Raw genomic sequence first — 16,605 nt, 5'->3', positions numbered from 1 at the left:
TCGACTCTACCATGTTTAGCTGGTTTGAAGGTCTTAAAGCGGCACCTTCTCTGGGCATCTTGTCATGTTAAAGCCCAAGGCAGTACTAAGCAGACCACCTAAAGCCTTTGGAAATGAAAATAAATAAAGATATTTTCATCTAATTGAATGTCTTCTCTTAAAGTTTTAATTAAATATGTCTACCAATCACAGATTTTTTTTTAATTTAAAGCTTTTGCAAAGCATATGTTTATCAACTCCTCAAGGAAGTTTCTTTTTTATTATTATTATTATTTTTTTTTACCTCTAGAAAGTTTACTTTGAACTTCTCTAGAAGCCTTTTTCTCCCTCTAATTGTATTTGGCCCCAATTGAGGAGAGAAAAACAATAAAAAAAAATTAAAGCAAACAAGTCCTTAATTTTTGCGTCCTAAAAAATGAAAGTATCATTAGTTCATACTTCGTACATTTCCATTTTCACCATAATTTAGAATATTAGAATCTAGACAATGCAAAATGCAAAAATCCGCACCATAAGATTTAAATCTTGCATTAATAGATCAACAAAATATTGTAGCTTTATACTATTATAATATAAACCCTGATTTCACAACATAAAAACGTGTAGTACATGTTTCAATATGTGTATGTACATGTAAGGAAACTGCTGCCTAACACTTTAAGCCTAGTTCTGTTGAGTTAGGCTGACAGTCGCCTTATTTTAGGCTTTAATAGAGCATTTAATCCCCCACTCCCCAGCCACACAGCCACCCCCAACCATCCAAATTGTGTGCAGGTAATGCATTTGGCCTTCGGCTTAGCGTTTAAAAGCCTTCGAAGTTGACCTACTTCCCTTATCAACATTGTTGTAATCAATTTCTTCAAGAACACGCGCGATTGTCCTCGTAAAACTCGCCAAGACCTTACTAGCTGTTTTTATTTCTCTTGGCAATAGAAGTTTCCAGCTGTTTATAAAGTGCCTTTAACATCCAGAGACCAGTGTGATTGAAAACAGAAATAAGCCCTGGGACCGCAAATAATCAATACCCATCCTGGGGTCATGCCTAGATACAAGATTGAAGGGATGCATTGGGAGTTCCCGTTGTAGCATGTTGATTGAGATGGAAAGTTCCCTGCCAGTTGTCAACATATCGCAATGCCCAGAATAGGTGGCAATTCTTCAAGCTTCCAACACTTGATGGCATTTACCTATCGTTGCTAAGATTACATGAGAAGACTTGGATTCACAAGATCCAGAGGCACCAACATTCCAACTCTATTAAAGCATACAGATCAATCAGAAATGCATATATTAGCAGAAAGAAAACATTCCAGTACTGCCACAAAATATAGAACATTCCTAACCCAAGAAAATATCCAGGGCCGGGGTTGAGAAAAAAAAAAAGAAAAATGAAAATAAAATGCAATCCCTTTCCTGGTAGCAAAACTCCTCCCCCACTTCATCTCATAATCCATACCCCAGTCCTCTATACATTTGAGTGCCATAAACACCTGAACTATTGTACTACCCACCCTTACGCCTACAGGATTATCCATCAAGTAGAATTCAACAAAGTCCAAATATCTAAGGAGCCTTTTCTTTTTCCTGAACCGTCCCTTGAGACTGAAATTCTTTTTCTGTTTCTTCTGAAGGTACATAATAGGAACCTCAGATGTTCAAAACAGGCCATTTGAAAGATTTTGACAAGCTTTCACTACCTAAACAAATACCCCTCCAAAACAAGGTCAGTCATGTGGGAACGTTAGTCAAGGTCAGAACCACCAAAGTCCACAGACTGTATGTTAGTCATGGCAAGCAAGCTAGGGCTCGCTCTTAACATATCTAAACCAGGAAACCAGGCAGCAAGGTGGTTCATTGTAAACTACTAGCCCTGCCAGTTGCAGGTATAGAGGCAGCTTGGGGAAAAGAGTGCTGAACCATCATATTGTTGCTATCAAAAGCATTGGCCGATGATGCACTGCCCTTAACAGCTTGCTCTAGAAGACGAACAAGTGACATAAATATCTCCACTCTTGTAACGTCCCTGTTTGCCTGTACAGGAAACTCAAGTCAAATAACTAGCATAAAAACACACCAAACATGCAATTTAAGGAAATAGGTTACTGTATTTTGTTGTGCAAAGAAGAAACAAATCAAAATGAAGATTACATATAGAACTTCTTCATAATCAAAATGCTAGCTAGATACAAATTACTTTGTTAGCATCTTACCATAATCTAATTATTTTGATAGAGTGTATGTCCCTACTTAGTAATATCTTGATGCACTGCTTTCGTTCCTGATCAATGGCAAAAGAACGAACCTAGACTACAGATGAACCAATACATGCCCTCAATATTATAAAAGTTTCTTCTTAATGGCAGTCTACTCGGAACCACTTCGAATATTTTCTTTAATGACATTGTTTTAAGTTCATTCAAAGAAAGATACGTATCTCAAAAGATGTAGTTATCCTTATGCTTATAGATGTGATATTTAACAAGTCTATTAAAAACCAGTAATTAAAGTGTCTCTAGAAAGTCTTAGTATCCTAGCAAATATGGCTACAATCTTCTCATTAATCCTCTGCTTAATAACTGCAGTGTAGAAATGTAATTAGACCGCATAATATTTCTCCAAACCATCTCCTATTACTAGTCTATGTTGTGTAACACCGAAAAAATATTAGGCACATGGATATCATATTGCTTTTTCCATGACATAACAATAGAGAAAAAATCTATTAGAAAGATCGACCAAAACAAATATCTACTGATAAAGGTCGAGGATACTTGACAAGATCTTACCTCCACTGCAAAACGTGCCCAGATCTTGTCATTCCTAGTTTCCATGACTCCCTTCAAGATGGTCAATCCCAATCCCCTGATTAAGTCAGCGATCTCCAAAAAGAAACCCCGTTCTTCACAAAGCATCTGTCACAAGACATAAATACAATGCAGTCATACAGAGTGAACAAGAAAGATAAATTATCTCTAAGCCAACATCAGATACAAGTATAAAGTCGCAACCTCCACAAGCATCTGACGAGGTGGATTCAGATCCTCAACAACAATAGGGCAAATCATAGATTGTGACCCGACCTCAAATGCCCATGTTGCCCCTCCCTCAAAGTTTTCTTTTATCTGCAAACTCAAACAAGAGTAACATCTTAGCATTAAAGAGATTCTTGTTTTAAATTTTCTATGAAAAGGAACAAACATCAAAAGTGACATCTATTCAAACATCTCAAAGTCTAAGTTTCAATACAATGTTTGTGCAAAATGTCAATGTGACATTTAAATAGGCACATAAAAGAATTGCTTCTACTTCTGATGATACTCAATAAGCTTTGCATCCTGTTTACACATCTGGCATAGCAGCTGCAAAGCACAGCACATGGCAAATCTTTTGCCACAACCAATTAGAGCATGATTTGGCATATACTTCTTGTAAGGTTGGATAAATAGAGAAATTAGTTAATGAGAATAAGCACTTTCCGTACCTTAGACTCTCCCGTTTGTTTTAGCTTGTCTGCATGCTTTGTTACACTTTGCAAGAAAAGCATATGCTTGATGGTCCTTTCTAGCAGAGCATCTATGCTACACTGTTAAATTACACAAAAGGATAGACATTAGAGACAATATTTACTAGAATAAAGCACACTAGCAAAGAATGATGTAGGTATTTCAAGAGGTTAAAAGATGCAATACTTTTGCTCCATTTGGTACAATTTCCCTCAACTCTTTCACTCGATCTTGGATCATCTGGCGATCTTTTGGCCTGGGTCGAGGGTTCTCTCCAGGTTTTAGCCTTTTGCGATTTGGTTTGGTCATGTCATCATTTCTCTTGGAATATGCAGTTGAGACACTGCTATCACGTCTTGAGTTATGACCCTGCTCAACCCATGAACTGATTTGAGACCCATACATAGAAGTAGTTTGAGAACAAGTCCCAGCATCATCCTTGCTACAGCCAGATCGATAAGAACTGGATGGAAGTGTTCCTCCTTTCAACAAAGACTTAGGAAGGCCAGCAAGCAACTCCCCTTGCGCTTGGTTGGAAATACTAACCTGGCCATAGGTGGGAGAACTACTAGGAACAGAGGAGTTACTGAACCTTGTCAACGCTTTCCTGCAGGACACATCATCATCTGATATCTGCTTGGCAGCAGATTGTGCACTAGAGACCACAGCATCCAAAAGATGATCTGTACCCACCCCAGAATAAATACCCCGGTCTGATACCCCTTCGTTAGCTGAAAATAAATCAGAAAACACATTCTGCATATCCCTAAATATTGAAGTATCCTTAACCAGATTTTGCATCTTCAAATCTGGTCCCTCAGCAAGCACATGATTCCACTTCCCATTAAGTAATTTACTCTTTAAATCTGCCCCCAACACATCAAACAAGTCATCCCCTGATGGAGGCTGGGCATTTAAGGATCTAGTACTCAAACCTTCAGTTTCATGCTTCAGGCAATTATGAATAGCACTGGGGAGTTGCTCACTAAAAGGCAAGGCATCTTCAGCATGAAGCAATGGAATATTAAGTGCTTGAAACAAATCATTATCCATACTTTCTTTCTTTGGAACCAAATCAGCTTGAGTGCACTTAGAATCCTCAGAATCATGTCCTTGATTAGAAACTCCTGAAAGCATACGAGTATTATTTAATTGATTAGCCAGAATGGATAAAGGAACCTCCACTCTAGATGCACCAACTTTCTGAACCCCACTCCCTGCCAGTTGCGTGCAAGAGGAAGTAACATCTTCTAGTTTCTGCAAGATGGGAACAATGCCTGGAATTGATTTTGGTTTCATTTGACTATTTGATGCACTAATGCTGTCGGTAACATGATTTTGCAGACCAGCATCTGACAAAATCTGTTGCTCCATTGATTTTATGCTGCTACGACTGGCAATTGATTGACCAATTATAGGCTGACAATTGAACCCAGACTGTGAATTGCAAAAAGAAACTTGAGGGTTCAGCCACAAAGTTGGGTTTAAGGGAATCACTTCAGCACCAACAACTCCACAGTCCATTTGACTTTTAAAAATTAGGTTTGGCTTCATCTCTGGACAGATTTTTGATTCACAGTGATCATCATGAGATTTATCCAAAGTCTGGGTCAGGCCAGGCAATTGGGTTGTTGAAGCAGTACCCTGTGAATTTTCTTGAATCTGTTTAATCAGAGAAGGTGATTGACCAATAACCCTTGAAGCCTGAGATGAGTTGCTTTGTTGGTTACAGCCTTCAGTAACTGAAGTCATGGAATTTGTAGACCTATAAATTCCAGCCGAATCCATTGAAATGGGCTTTCCTAAAGAAATGGGAATCCCAATTTTCTCAACACATTCACTTGTTCCATAGCTGTTAGAGAGAAGAGCTCCAGGGATCCATCCCAAATGCAGAATTAAACTCTTCACATCATTCATAAATCCCATGTTCTCCAAAATCTGAAGGAAGAACAGGTAAATAGTAAAGCTTCAAGGCAACTAACATACTCCGACTTTATTAAAAATTCAAGCATGCATAGGAAGGAGCAAAATCAGAGAATAACTGCTGCATTACTAGTAATATCCCATTGTAGAGGAATATTTAAGTCCCTTGTCAACAATATATAAACAGAACTGCAAAGCGATGATTTTGCTTTATTTAGCCTCAGATATGACACTATGTTGTATCGTATGAACCCTAAATATAACATCATCTAAGTCTATGAAAATGAACAGACAGACGCATATGGAATGGTTCTCGCACATCTCAGAATAACTGAATAAAAATTACTTACAGATGTGGAAGAACCAAGTTGAACAACACCATGAGGAAGAACAGGAATAACTGCAACAGTCTGCAATAGATAGAAGTCCAATAATGAAGCAGAGAGATAATAACCAAATAATAAGCAAGAGTAGAAGTTATCAAACCTGCATGCCAGCTGAAAATTGGAGATGCACCTCATTTAGAACCTAGAAGCATCCACAAAAACTTTAAGTCATGTTAAGTTCTGTGACTTTAACAACAACCACCACCTCTACCCTTTTCCTAAAAAGAGCATTCATGGGAGAACATTTCATCTATTCACATTAGTTCCCATCTAAAGCTCATAACCATTAGTCAGAGTTCATGCTCAGAAGAATAAAAGTTTTGTCAGAATTAATATTTGATGCATAGAAAACTGGATATTCTTAAAACTAATAGATGTAGAATCAGGCATTCATCATATACAGTACAATCAGCATGCTTCTTAATTAAGACAGAACTCTCCGTTGTAGCTGTTTTCAGAAGCTATAATTTGTAATATACCTCTGGGGGGTGGGTATCTGTGATGTAATTGTTCGCAAGAATCCACTGATGATTTCCAGTAAATGCAGCTCGGCCTACTAAGCTGAAAAACAACAGCAAGCAATGTCTAACATATTTGAGTAAAGCAAGGAAAAGAATTTGAAAATATAATATTAATAGGGAAATTAAAAATTGGAGAATGGACAAAAGCATACCCTTGACCTACTATATTAATGCGATTATTCATCATTTTGTTAATCAGCAAATGGACTTTATCCCATGGTTGACTCCCAAGCTGAGAGGAAGTCTCTGAACCCCAGTCTCCCTCCCACTCTCCAAATGGCAATTCACGGTTTTCAACTCCAGCAATGCATGGAGGGACAGCAGACAGTGTGGGTTCATAGTAACATTCCTCCCAGATTAGTAACCTGCAAAGTGTAAAATACATTGTTAAGACCCAGGAAAGCAGAAACTCTTTCTTTTTTATGGAGAAGTCAATAATCATTTAAATCTTAACAGACTCTTCTCAGGCAAATAATGCCAAAAGTTTAGCCATGACTCCCCAAATGTGCTTTTGATAAATCAAAAGGGACAACTGGAAAGGACAACCGGAAATAAAGGTATATAGTTGGTTTTATTCCGAGAAATCTCATACTATTGGAGGCAATAAATTTTTTTTAAAACAAAAAGTGAATTGTCCAAGTTCTAATATTGTTTCTTCTCTCTACATTTTCTCCAGCAGCCAAACAGACCATGACAAAAAGCAATAGCAGATTCTACTCACCTACTGATAAAAATAGCAATTTTGCTTTATTTAAAAAAAATGCAAAAATAAGGCCACAGAATCAAACAAAGGAAAGCAAAATTCTGAATCAATGGATTTTTCAGCAGTAGACCGGTCCAATACAAAGAGGGGTTTCTTGTCAAACTTAAATACAAATCTACTTTTCACTAAGATTCTTAAAGACAAAACAGAATAAACCAAAACATAAATGTCCAAAAACAGAAAAGAAAAGCAGCAACAGATTACGAATCAAAAAAAAAATTACAAGATAACAGTAACCAATCAGACTTTAACATGTCTAAAAGCAAGTTTTCCACCTCAAGAGACCAAAAACAGTACTACCCAAGAAAGAATTTCATCTATGTTGAATCTCCTCTGTTTGGTTGCCAAGAAAATAATTAAAAAAAGTTCGCTTTTTTAACCCCATCAAGAAAAAAAAAGAATACTATAAATTCAGGCTAAAGAGCTATATTCTAAAGATAGAATCCAACCCCAGAAATAAGGAGGGAAAAAAAGAGAAAACTAAAAATATTTCGTTTCCACTTTGTTAGCAAAATCAAAGAAACAAACATAAGTCAGATTAAGTGAAGCTTCAGTTCACTTGAGTATCCAGGACCAAAGCAAAAACATGCAGAGCACTATTACAAAACACCAACTTTCTCTTCTTTTTCCTTCATTTTTCTCCACAACCAAACAATCCCAGGAAAAAGAAGAAGAAGAAGAAGAAGAAAACAAAACAAAGTAGAAACAAAAATAAAAGAACTTACTTAGTATTCTGGCAGCCGATCTTCCAAAAAACAGCATAACACCACTGACTCACCCCACAAAGTGACTTCAAAGCTTCTTTCAACAAAGCGCCCATAGCTCTTCTCCTTTTCCCTTCTTCTCAAATATATATCAACCAACAAAAGTATATATGTTGTAGGCAAAGCAACCAACAAAAACAACTCAGAATGCAATCTTTAGACTTAATATCCCACATTCATAAGGGAAAAAAAAATAAAGCAGCAAGGCTAACTTCCTCTGCAAGAGCCTCTACCAGCCTGCTTCGTTCTCAACCCACCACTTCTTTTTCTTTCTGGATCCAAGTTCCCTGCTATCATTCTCCTGCAACCTCTCCCCATCAACCCTTTTTTTACCTTTAACAAAAACTACTAAACAAAGAAAAGCAAGAAAAAAGCTTATATTTTTCTCCTAGATGATGCCACAAGCTTCAAGCTTGAAGATAGCCAAAATTTGCTCCATTTTTTTTTTCACTGGCAAAAAACAACAAAAGAAAAGCCCCACAAAAATAGACAGAAACAACGAATAAGTTGAGAGGGATTTTGGTATTTCTTTCTTTTATTTTTATGTCACTGTTTCGAGTTGAAACTTGGAAGAGCTTTCTTTTTCTCAGTTTTGTGAGTGTTCACTTTCAGGTTTTTTTCCTTCTCTCTTTCCTTTGTTCATCTTCTCTCCTGCTATAGTGCGCCACATAAAACTCAAGAGGGGGTTAGTTTTTAGAAATAGGCAGGGAGTTTAGGTGAAATTACTGGGGATGCCACTGATGGAAGGATACTTGTTTTGAGTTTTGTCGGGTTCTGACCTTTAGGATAAATTATCAAATTGAATTTCCAGAAAAATAAAAAGAAAAAAGGAAAAAGAAAAGAGAGAGAGAGAAAAAAAAAAAGGGAAAAGAAAAGGTGTTTTGTTTGTTTACTTAGTCAGAGATGTAGGTGAGTCTGAATAGAGAGAGATGAGATGGGTGAGTGCGGGTCGCTGCGTGAGATGACGTCAAGCTCTTCTTAACGCCCTTCTTGTTTAGAGAGAATTACCAAAATACCAAAGAAAATAAGTAAATTATGTGTGTGTTTTTTTAAGCAAATCATATGTAAAACAGAATAATTATAAAAAAATATACATCTAGATCGCTTAGCAGGGATTAGGGTTGAAATGTGATGAGAAGGGTGGAGCACTATGATGAGACTGTTCATATGCCTTTTGATTTCAGGCAGTGGGACCCCTGGGGTCTATGTAATGTGCTTATGATGAATGATTAAAAAGTTTGGGAAAAAGCACATGACAAAAAGAATTTGACTCTTCTTCCATTATTATTACCTCTCTTACCCCTTTTCTTTCCATTCTTTTATTTTTCTTTTTCATAACCCCCTCTCCTCTCCCTTGGGAGATTCATCAAAAAATAAGAATATGGGGAGTTTAATGTATTCTTTTTTAATTATATTTAGACTATAAAATTTTTTTTATGGGGTTAAACTTTTGAGTACAAATTAGTTTCCTTGTTACATTTTATTTATATAATTTTCTTACAAAAATATATTGAATTATATAACGAACTCTTAAATCTGGTTTTAAAAATTTGACTTTAAACTCTCAATAGTAAGTCTTATATTGTAAGTATTGAAGCGTGAAGTTAAAACATTTACTTCTATGCTTTTGACATTTGTGAGAGTCATAAAAGCAAATGTACATGTAATTGTATTCATGAGAATTTTTTGTTGATTTGAGGTAAGATAAAAAGAAGTTGTCGCGATTTTACAACATGACAACCGAAATTATGATTTTCTTTTAGCAGTAGATTAAATTGATGGACTATAGAGTTTCTAAAGCGCATTGGCAAAATGAAGTGAGACACTTGTAATAAAGAAATAAAGTTTGTTCTGGAGTTGAGTACATAAAGAACGAATGGGCAATCCCAGAACATATACAACCTTACTTGGGGAAACCATCGAAAGCTGGAGGGTTTCTTGCATTTTCTGGATACCGACAGTCAAAGAATTGTCATCTTCATGTCATGTTTCAGTGTTTTAGAATCAACTAGTTTGTAAAAACTGCAAATTATGTCTCTTGATCTAAGACATGCGTAGGACAAGTCCTTTTCTCCAGTTACCTGGACAAAGAGATTCCTTGTTTCAAGTTCTGTATGCTTTGATTCAATTGCCTTTGCCGCCCCCAACAAGTCCTTTGGGTTTGGTGGGGAAAAGGTATTCCCAGATGAAAAAAAGGAGGAATGATTCGAGCATAAAATAGGATATAACTAAAGGGAAGCTGGGGTATTCACTCGATTCTCAATGCCAAAAGGACTTGATTTAACATTATACATTTTATGTGGATATTAGCATCAATATATATACATATTTTAATTTTTTGGCTGAAACCCCAAGTTAGTGAGCATAAATAATCGTTAACAATTGTAATGGGTCTTTATATATATAAAAAAATTGACTATGTTATATTTTTGGATAACTTCTAAATATAAGAATTTACTCTACTCTTGTGGTCTCTACGTTATAATAATGGATTATGTTATAATAATTGTAATGGGTGTTGGAGCATGTCGTTTATTCATATTGGATTGAATTTTTTTATTTTAATACTCAAAACATCGAACAAAAATCATATTACCTGAATATTGCAAGGACTATCGCAATGTTTTATTTTAATTAAACAATCAAATCCTACATATAAGAATTTACCCTAACCTTGTAGTCGCTCGATGTCTTGGAGCATGCAGCCCAATTATGTCATTAAAATTCAAGGTTCACCTCATCCCCCTAAGTTCTACAAATTTTGAGCCAATAACCTCTTGAGTCCTAAAGTGAAAAAGGAGAAGAAGAAAAATCTACTGCTTTCTCCTTGGTTAGTATTTTGAGTGAAAAAGTGAGCAAAGCTAATTAGCTAGGTAAATAATTCCAAGCTATAACCCCGCAACAAGGAATAGCCATGCACTGTGTTGAGCCCATAACCTTTCCAGCCATCTCCCCGGAAAAAAAGTAGGCACTTTTGATTGCTTCTAATTTACTTGGGAAACCAAAACCTTCTCTAACCCTTTGGCTCCATTGGATTCATGGCCTTCACATTGTCTTGGCAATATAACTGATGATTATGTGCCTTTCATGCTACAATCAAAGTGGGTTCATCAGGTACCTATAACCTAACATTTTAGCCTACTTCAATTAAAAAAATATATGATAAGATTAATTGCTTATAATATTTTCATTGTTCTCCTACTTTATCTCATAATTCTTTCTTGATTCTTGTAGTCTTTGTACAACTTAACACAGACATTTCCACTTATTTAATTAAATCCAAGGCAATTCAAAACAACAATATTAAAATTCTTTCACAGATATGGTTTTATAATTCTTTTGCTGATGTGTTCTATTCTTTCCTTGCTCTTTGTAGGAAGTTCTTTATGTTTGGCTTGGTTGACATGCCAGTTATTGTCTTAATCTTTTCATTAAAATGGCATATTAAGGAATTATTTGTTTTTAAAATTAATAAATAAAAAAACTCACAAAAATTACTCCTTGGGTGGTTGTGTACTTGTGATGCTTCTATTCTATACTGTTGCTTTTAATAATTTTTTATTAAAAGCTTAATTAAAATATTAAGCACTTAATTAATTATGAAATATCGGTGGGTGGGTTGCTTGTTAGGCCAGCGGTAGATATGGCAGAGCAAGTACAATTTACCCTTTACGATGTCCTCTCAACCCTTGATTAAAGAAGCCAATTGCTGATCCTGCAAAATCAAAGGTTGTGTTGATTATGTGTGGGCCATAGACAAATAAGAAAAAAGCTGGTGAATTGAGCAAATAAAGAAATTGGGAGGATGACATAAAAAGATGGAGCACTAGTTGGAGACACATGAGGCTGGCTGTGTGTTTCTTTTTTTGCTCTGTCACTTTATTTCATCTCTCACAGCAATCAGTATATTTTATGTTATAGTAGAAGTAATTTTTGTGGGGAAATGGGTTAAAAAGATTCCTACTCAAAGGCATATGAATGTGTTCCTTGTTTGGCACTAAAATATTGGTTTTTTTGACTGAGAATCCTTTGAATTGCATTCATTTTGAGCAGAGGGAAGAGTATGATTTACTCAATCAAACATAAAAAAATATCTGCTACTCCAAAAAAGAAGCCTGAAATTTCACCTCAACAGTTTGATGATCAAACATTTTTTTCCCTTTATTGAAAGTATTGTATCATAGATGTTCTAACTTTCAAGTGCCAAATTCTGTGCGTTCTGAGAGAATGCACATGATATAAAATCATTTTGGGTAGTACAATATGAATAGTTAATTCTTTTTTTTAAAAAAAAAACTTATGAAATACATTTACTAATAAATATTATAACTCTAATCAAACTCTCGATATACATTAAAAAATACATCATGGAAGAATATATTCTATAAACAAATCAATTAGTTAAACGACATCAATGTAAAATTAAATTAAACTCACACATTGTGAGACTCAAATCCAATATCGAAAATTTTTTTAGCAAATTTTCACTTATCATTAAAACAAGTTAATTTCTTTCTCTAATTGATTGTTGTATTTAACGATCTACTCGTGCCAATCATACACATCTCCTTTTATGCTAATCAACTATTAGTATTTTTGAATATATATATATACACACAAAACATCTTTAAATAGATAACAAATGTTCGATGAATACAAATAATCGATCTTTTAGAGTTTACACAAAACAGCCTTGCAAAAAATTGAACATATCAATTTCTGTCATAAAAATAGGAATGCTAATAATAAAGTTAAGAGATAGTAATTGGAATGAACTCTTTCTATTGTGTTTGATTAAGTTGAATTGCACATTCTAAGCTGTGATCATTGAGACAAGGATATTATTGATAGTTTTCCTTTTAAGTCCATATAAAGTGAATGGCAGCTAGTGCGCAAGCTGAAGCTGAGACAACCTTCCTTAAGTCAAAACGTTCATGCATCTTTTGGATGCTTATTAAGCACTTATATGAAAAGTGCTTCCACAAAATCAATTACGTTCACACTGCATGTCAAAAGATGGTTTCTCCAAAATTCAACCATCTGTTATATTCTACAATCTTTCTTTTGTCTGTGTCTTGTAAAAATTATACATAATATGGGAGGTTACTATCAACTAGATTACCCAACATATGCACAGTAAATCAATCTTTAATCTAACTCCATATAGACTGCTATAAACTTAAATTATCTTTGATAAATTCCTCAGCCTTTGAGGCAACTGGAAATGCATGTAATTATATTAATTTGGCTATTTGGGGGCAAGCAATAGTATAAAAATAAGTGAAAGGACAGAAAATTATTGAACAAGTTGGTTAGCATACCTTTCTTATGTATGGAGAATGGACAAACAAGTTGCATTTTCATTGAATCAAGATACGACTTTAGTGTCATAGGCCGCTTTTAGGGATGGATTGTCAAAGGGGATGTCTCCTGTTTTAGCCAACTGAACAAGGCTTTGCTTGTGGTTTAGAGGGGCAGCTTCAACATGAAGGAAATGAATAGCATCTAAAGAAATTTGGTGAAAAGGTAATTTTGCACTGAATTTTTGTATAAAAATAGGTTGTAATATTCATCTATAAGTCTACTCTAAACCTTGACCTACTTGTTAAGACCAATATATTTATCAATATTAGCAAAGGATTATATTTGATGCATTGTCAATATAAAGTACACATATACTATCAATGAATCCAATTTTATCAATTCATTAATAAATACAATATTTAAAAATTGAGAACTCTAAAAAATAAATATTCAAAATTTTAAAAATATTTATTTTGAAAAAATTCAGAAATTTTGTTGTTGTACATTTATGAAATGACACTTTTGTGGCTAAGTGATAATATCTAAATATTAAATATTGAGAGTGTATCAAATATGAACCATATTAGTAATATTCAACAACAACTTTAATAATCGGTATATAACTATAATGGAAAAGAATTTGGTTGAATTTTAGAATGAATAAGTTGTCACAAAGTTCTTGATATCAGTTTTAAAGAATCAAAGTTTGAAAAGAAGTCTTCAAAGAAACAACCATTTACGATCATGGATCATTCTCCAAGAATTGAAACCTAAACTATGAGATAGATACGGAGACCTTGTTAGCTGTTAGCATCGTCTCGATTTTGAATTAAAGCTGAGAATGAACCATTTGACCAACTGTTTAAGAGTAGAATAGTGAGAGAATCAGAAAACAGCAGACCACAAAAAAAGAAAAAAAAAACACAAAACACAAAACAAAACGAGAGGTAAGAAGTAAAAGCTGTTGAATTTGTAGATGTTCATGCCCTCTTTTCTCCTCAATAAAATCTTGGTCCCCCTGGATTTAGTTGTCTGCTCTAATAATCAATCCAAAATGATTTGAAAGCTAAGCCCCCAATCACCCTTGACCAAAACCCAGAAGAGGGAAAGGGGGGGGGGGGGGGGGGGGGGGGGGGGGGGTCCAAAGTGAAATGGCAATGACCCACAAAAGATTACCAAACTCACTCCATGATCTAAATTGCAATTGCAACACTTTATAAGGTTGTTTTTTTCCACACAAACTTGTTCACTTTCTATTGTATTTTTGAGTGGAAAATTGGCTAGGTCTGGAAGTGCTCCACCACCCTCCCCCCCTTCTCTTCCACATTTTCACATCTTCAAGGGGGATGATTTGACTCAAAGCCATAAAGCAGAAATGTATTTGGAGAAGAGATAAGCCACGATGAGACAACCAAGCATGAGAATCTTGACCATAGAGACATTGCCAATTAATATGTTTTGTTTTCCTAAATCCAATTTGGATTGTGCATCTTCATTCTGTCTTCACATATGACAAATTACACACCAAAAAAAAAATCATTTATACAGTTTTTTGGCCCAAAGCCTAAGATTTTATGGATCTGACACGTGTTCCTTGAGAAATTTATTGGATGGGTGTCATATCATTGTTTGAGATGTCCCACATTGTAGAAAACCATGCATTCCAATTGTGTGTATTAAAAAGGTTTGTTAAAGTACTAATCTTTTTTTTTTTGAAAAGCTGTTAAAGTACTAATCTTATTTGATTAGCTAATGATTTTTGATTAGTGTCAATGTGAGAACTACAGGTATGAAAATGTATGTTTGTCCATTTTCTTTTCTAATGCCCACTTTGTCTTTTTCTTTCTTTCTTTCTTTCTTTTTTATTATTTGGAACTGTTGATAAATGTATAAAGTGGTTGATGTATACTACCTTTTTACTAATTACATTTAATAGTTGGCACTACATACTAAAACCTAATTTCATTTCTTCTATCTTAAGCCTTTTCAATTAGTGTCAGCGTCGGATCTGCAACTATGAATATTCAGAGTATGTTGATAAACAACTTTTTTTAAGATTAATACGTAGTTTGAGAGATAAAATGTCTTATAATTAAGATTTATACTACTTTTCCTTTAATTTTGGATAAGAACAAAACAATATTTCCATAACTAACTTGTAATAAAATATATTCAACGTGAGCATTAACTATATATCTATATCTATATATATATGTCAAATCATCACTGACTAAAATTAAATTTAAAAAGATCATTTGACTTATAAATTTATAACCATTTTAAATTACTATGAAATGTATGTATAATATATCATTTGTACTATATACTTGGTAATTTCGTCCAATTTTGTAATGAGCAACTTGTTGTTATTAGAATTATTAGTATATTATTTTCAAAAAAAGAAAAGAAATTATTAGAATAAAATCCATGGAAAGAGAACCATAGACTGAAGTAAAGGTCATAGTTAGGTTTGCTTTTGCAATTAACAAATATATTTATTAGTACATGCTATCTTATTAATTGTTTGTTCCTTTTTTTTATTTATTATATTGCTGATTAGTCAAAGAGCTTGCTTGAAGTCTTGGGAATAACTTTTGAAAGATCTGTAATGAATCTATAAGTGGTTTTTGGATTGAAATTCAAAATAATTAAAGGTTTTATAAATTTGAGTCCCAGTTTCATGTTAATTAAGATTGACCAAGATATTGGTAGATCGAATTTTGATTTTGAGTACGAAAGAAAATGTTCCATATTACTAAATTAACAATGATTTTGTCACTAACAGAAAATGGTCATTAGCAGTTGAAGGTGGTAACTAAGGATTTATTGATGGTGTGGGTGATGAAGAGTTCAACTCATTATGAAACTTGTTCATTGAAAAATATGTTTTCTCTTTCTTATTTAATTTTCTTTTATCACACGAATTAATTACAAAATTTTCAAACAAAACATTAATTAATTACAAATAATATATATATTTGAAAATTATTTTTCTTACACATCAATTTTGTGAGAGGAATATAGATAAAGCCAAAACGTAATGAGAACTTCAAATACCATTTTCAATGTTCATGTAGGATCTTCATCCATGGAAAAAACATGCACTGTACTTTCCCTTTATTTATTTTTGGTAAGATTATCCTTTATTTATTTTACTATGTAAATATCGTATTTTGTGCCAATGAAGCGTTGTTTTAAGTTCAAGTTTTATCAAATGTGAATTATGTCTAATTTTATGTTATTTATTTAGTTTATTTATTGATTTCTTCTTAAATATATTAATTACATTATATATGTTGAGTAATGCTTTATTAGAGTGTTATTTTTTTTATGTGAAAAAAATCGCATTACGAACAATTAAAATAAAAATTAACAAAATCGGAATATTTCATAATTGTATATCTAATTAATCTTGATGTACTTTAATATTGGTTCAATGAC

At 33.9% G+C, this 16,605-nt stretch overlaps 1 protein-coding gene across 1 annotated transcript; it reads right to left on the bottom strand.

The window, feature by feature from the left end:
* Positions 1–1,265: 1,265 nt before the first annotated feature.
* On the bottom strand, positions 1,266–8,563 carry LHW (transcription factor-like protein). Its single transcript, XM_018127410.2, has 10 exons — positions 7,822–8,563; positions 6,486–6,698; positions 6,292–6,373; positions 5,913–5,954; positions 5,777–5,836; positions 3,690–5,441; positions 3,482–3,583; positions 3,009–3,122; positions 2,787–2,912; positions 1,266–2,031 (listed from the first exon to the last, which is right to left on the bottom strand). The coding sequence occupies exons 1-10, from the start codon at positions 7,914–7,916 to the stop codon at positions 1,852–1,854; spliced, it is 2,766 nt and encodes a 921-aa protein (XP_017982899.1). The 5' UTR covers positions 7,917–8,563; the 3' UTR covers positions 1,266–1,851.
* Positions 8,564–16,605: the final 8,042 nt, after the last annotated feature.

This window comes from Theobroma cacao, chromosome 9 (genome assembly GCF_053813885.1).
Source record: "Theobroma cacao isolate CCN51 chromosome 9, ASM5381388v1, whole genome shotgun sequence".
Taxonomy (NCBI): domain Eukaryota; kingdom Viridiplantae; phylum Streptophyta; class Magnoliopsida; order Malvales; family Malvaceae; genus Theobroma; species Theobroma cacao.
This window is presented reverse-complemented; position numbering and strand designations above follow the sequence as displayed.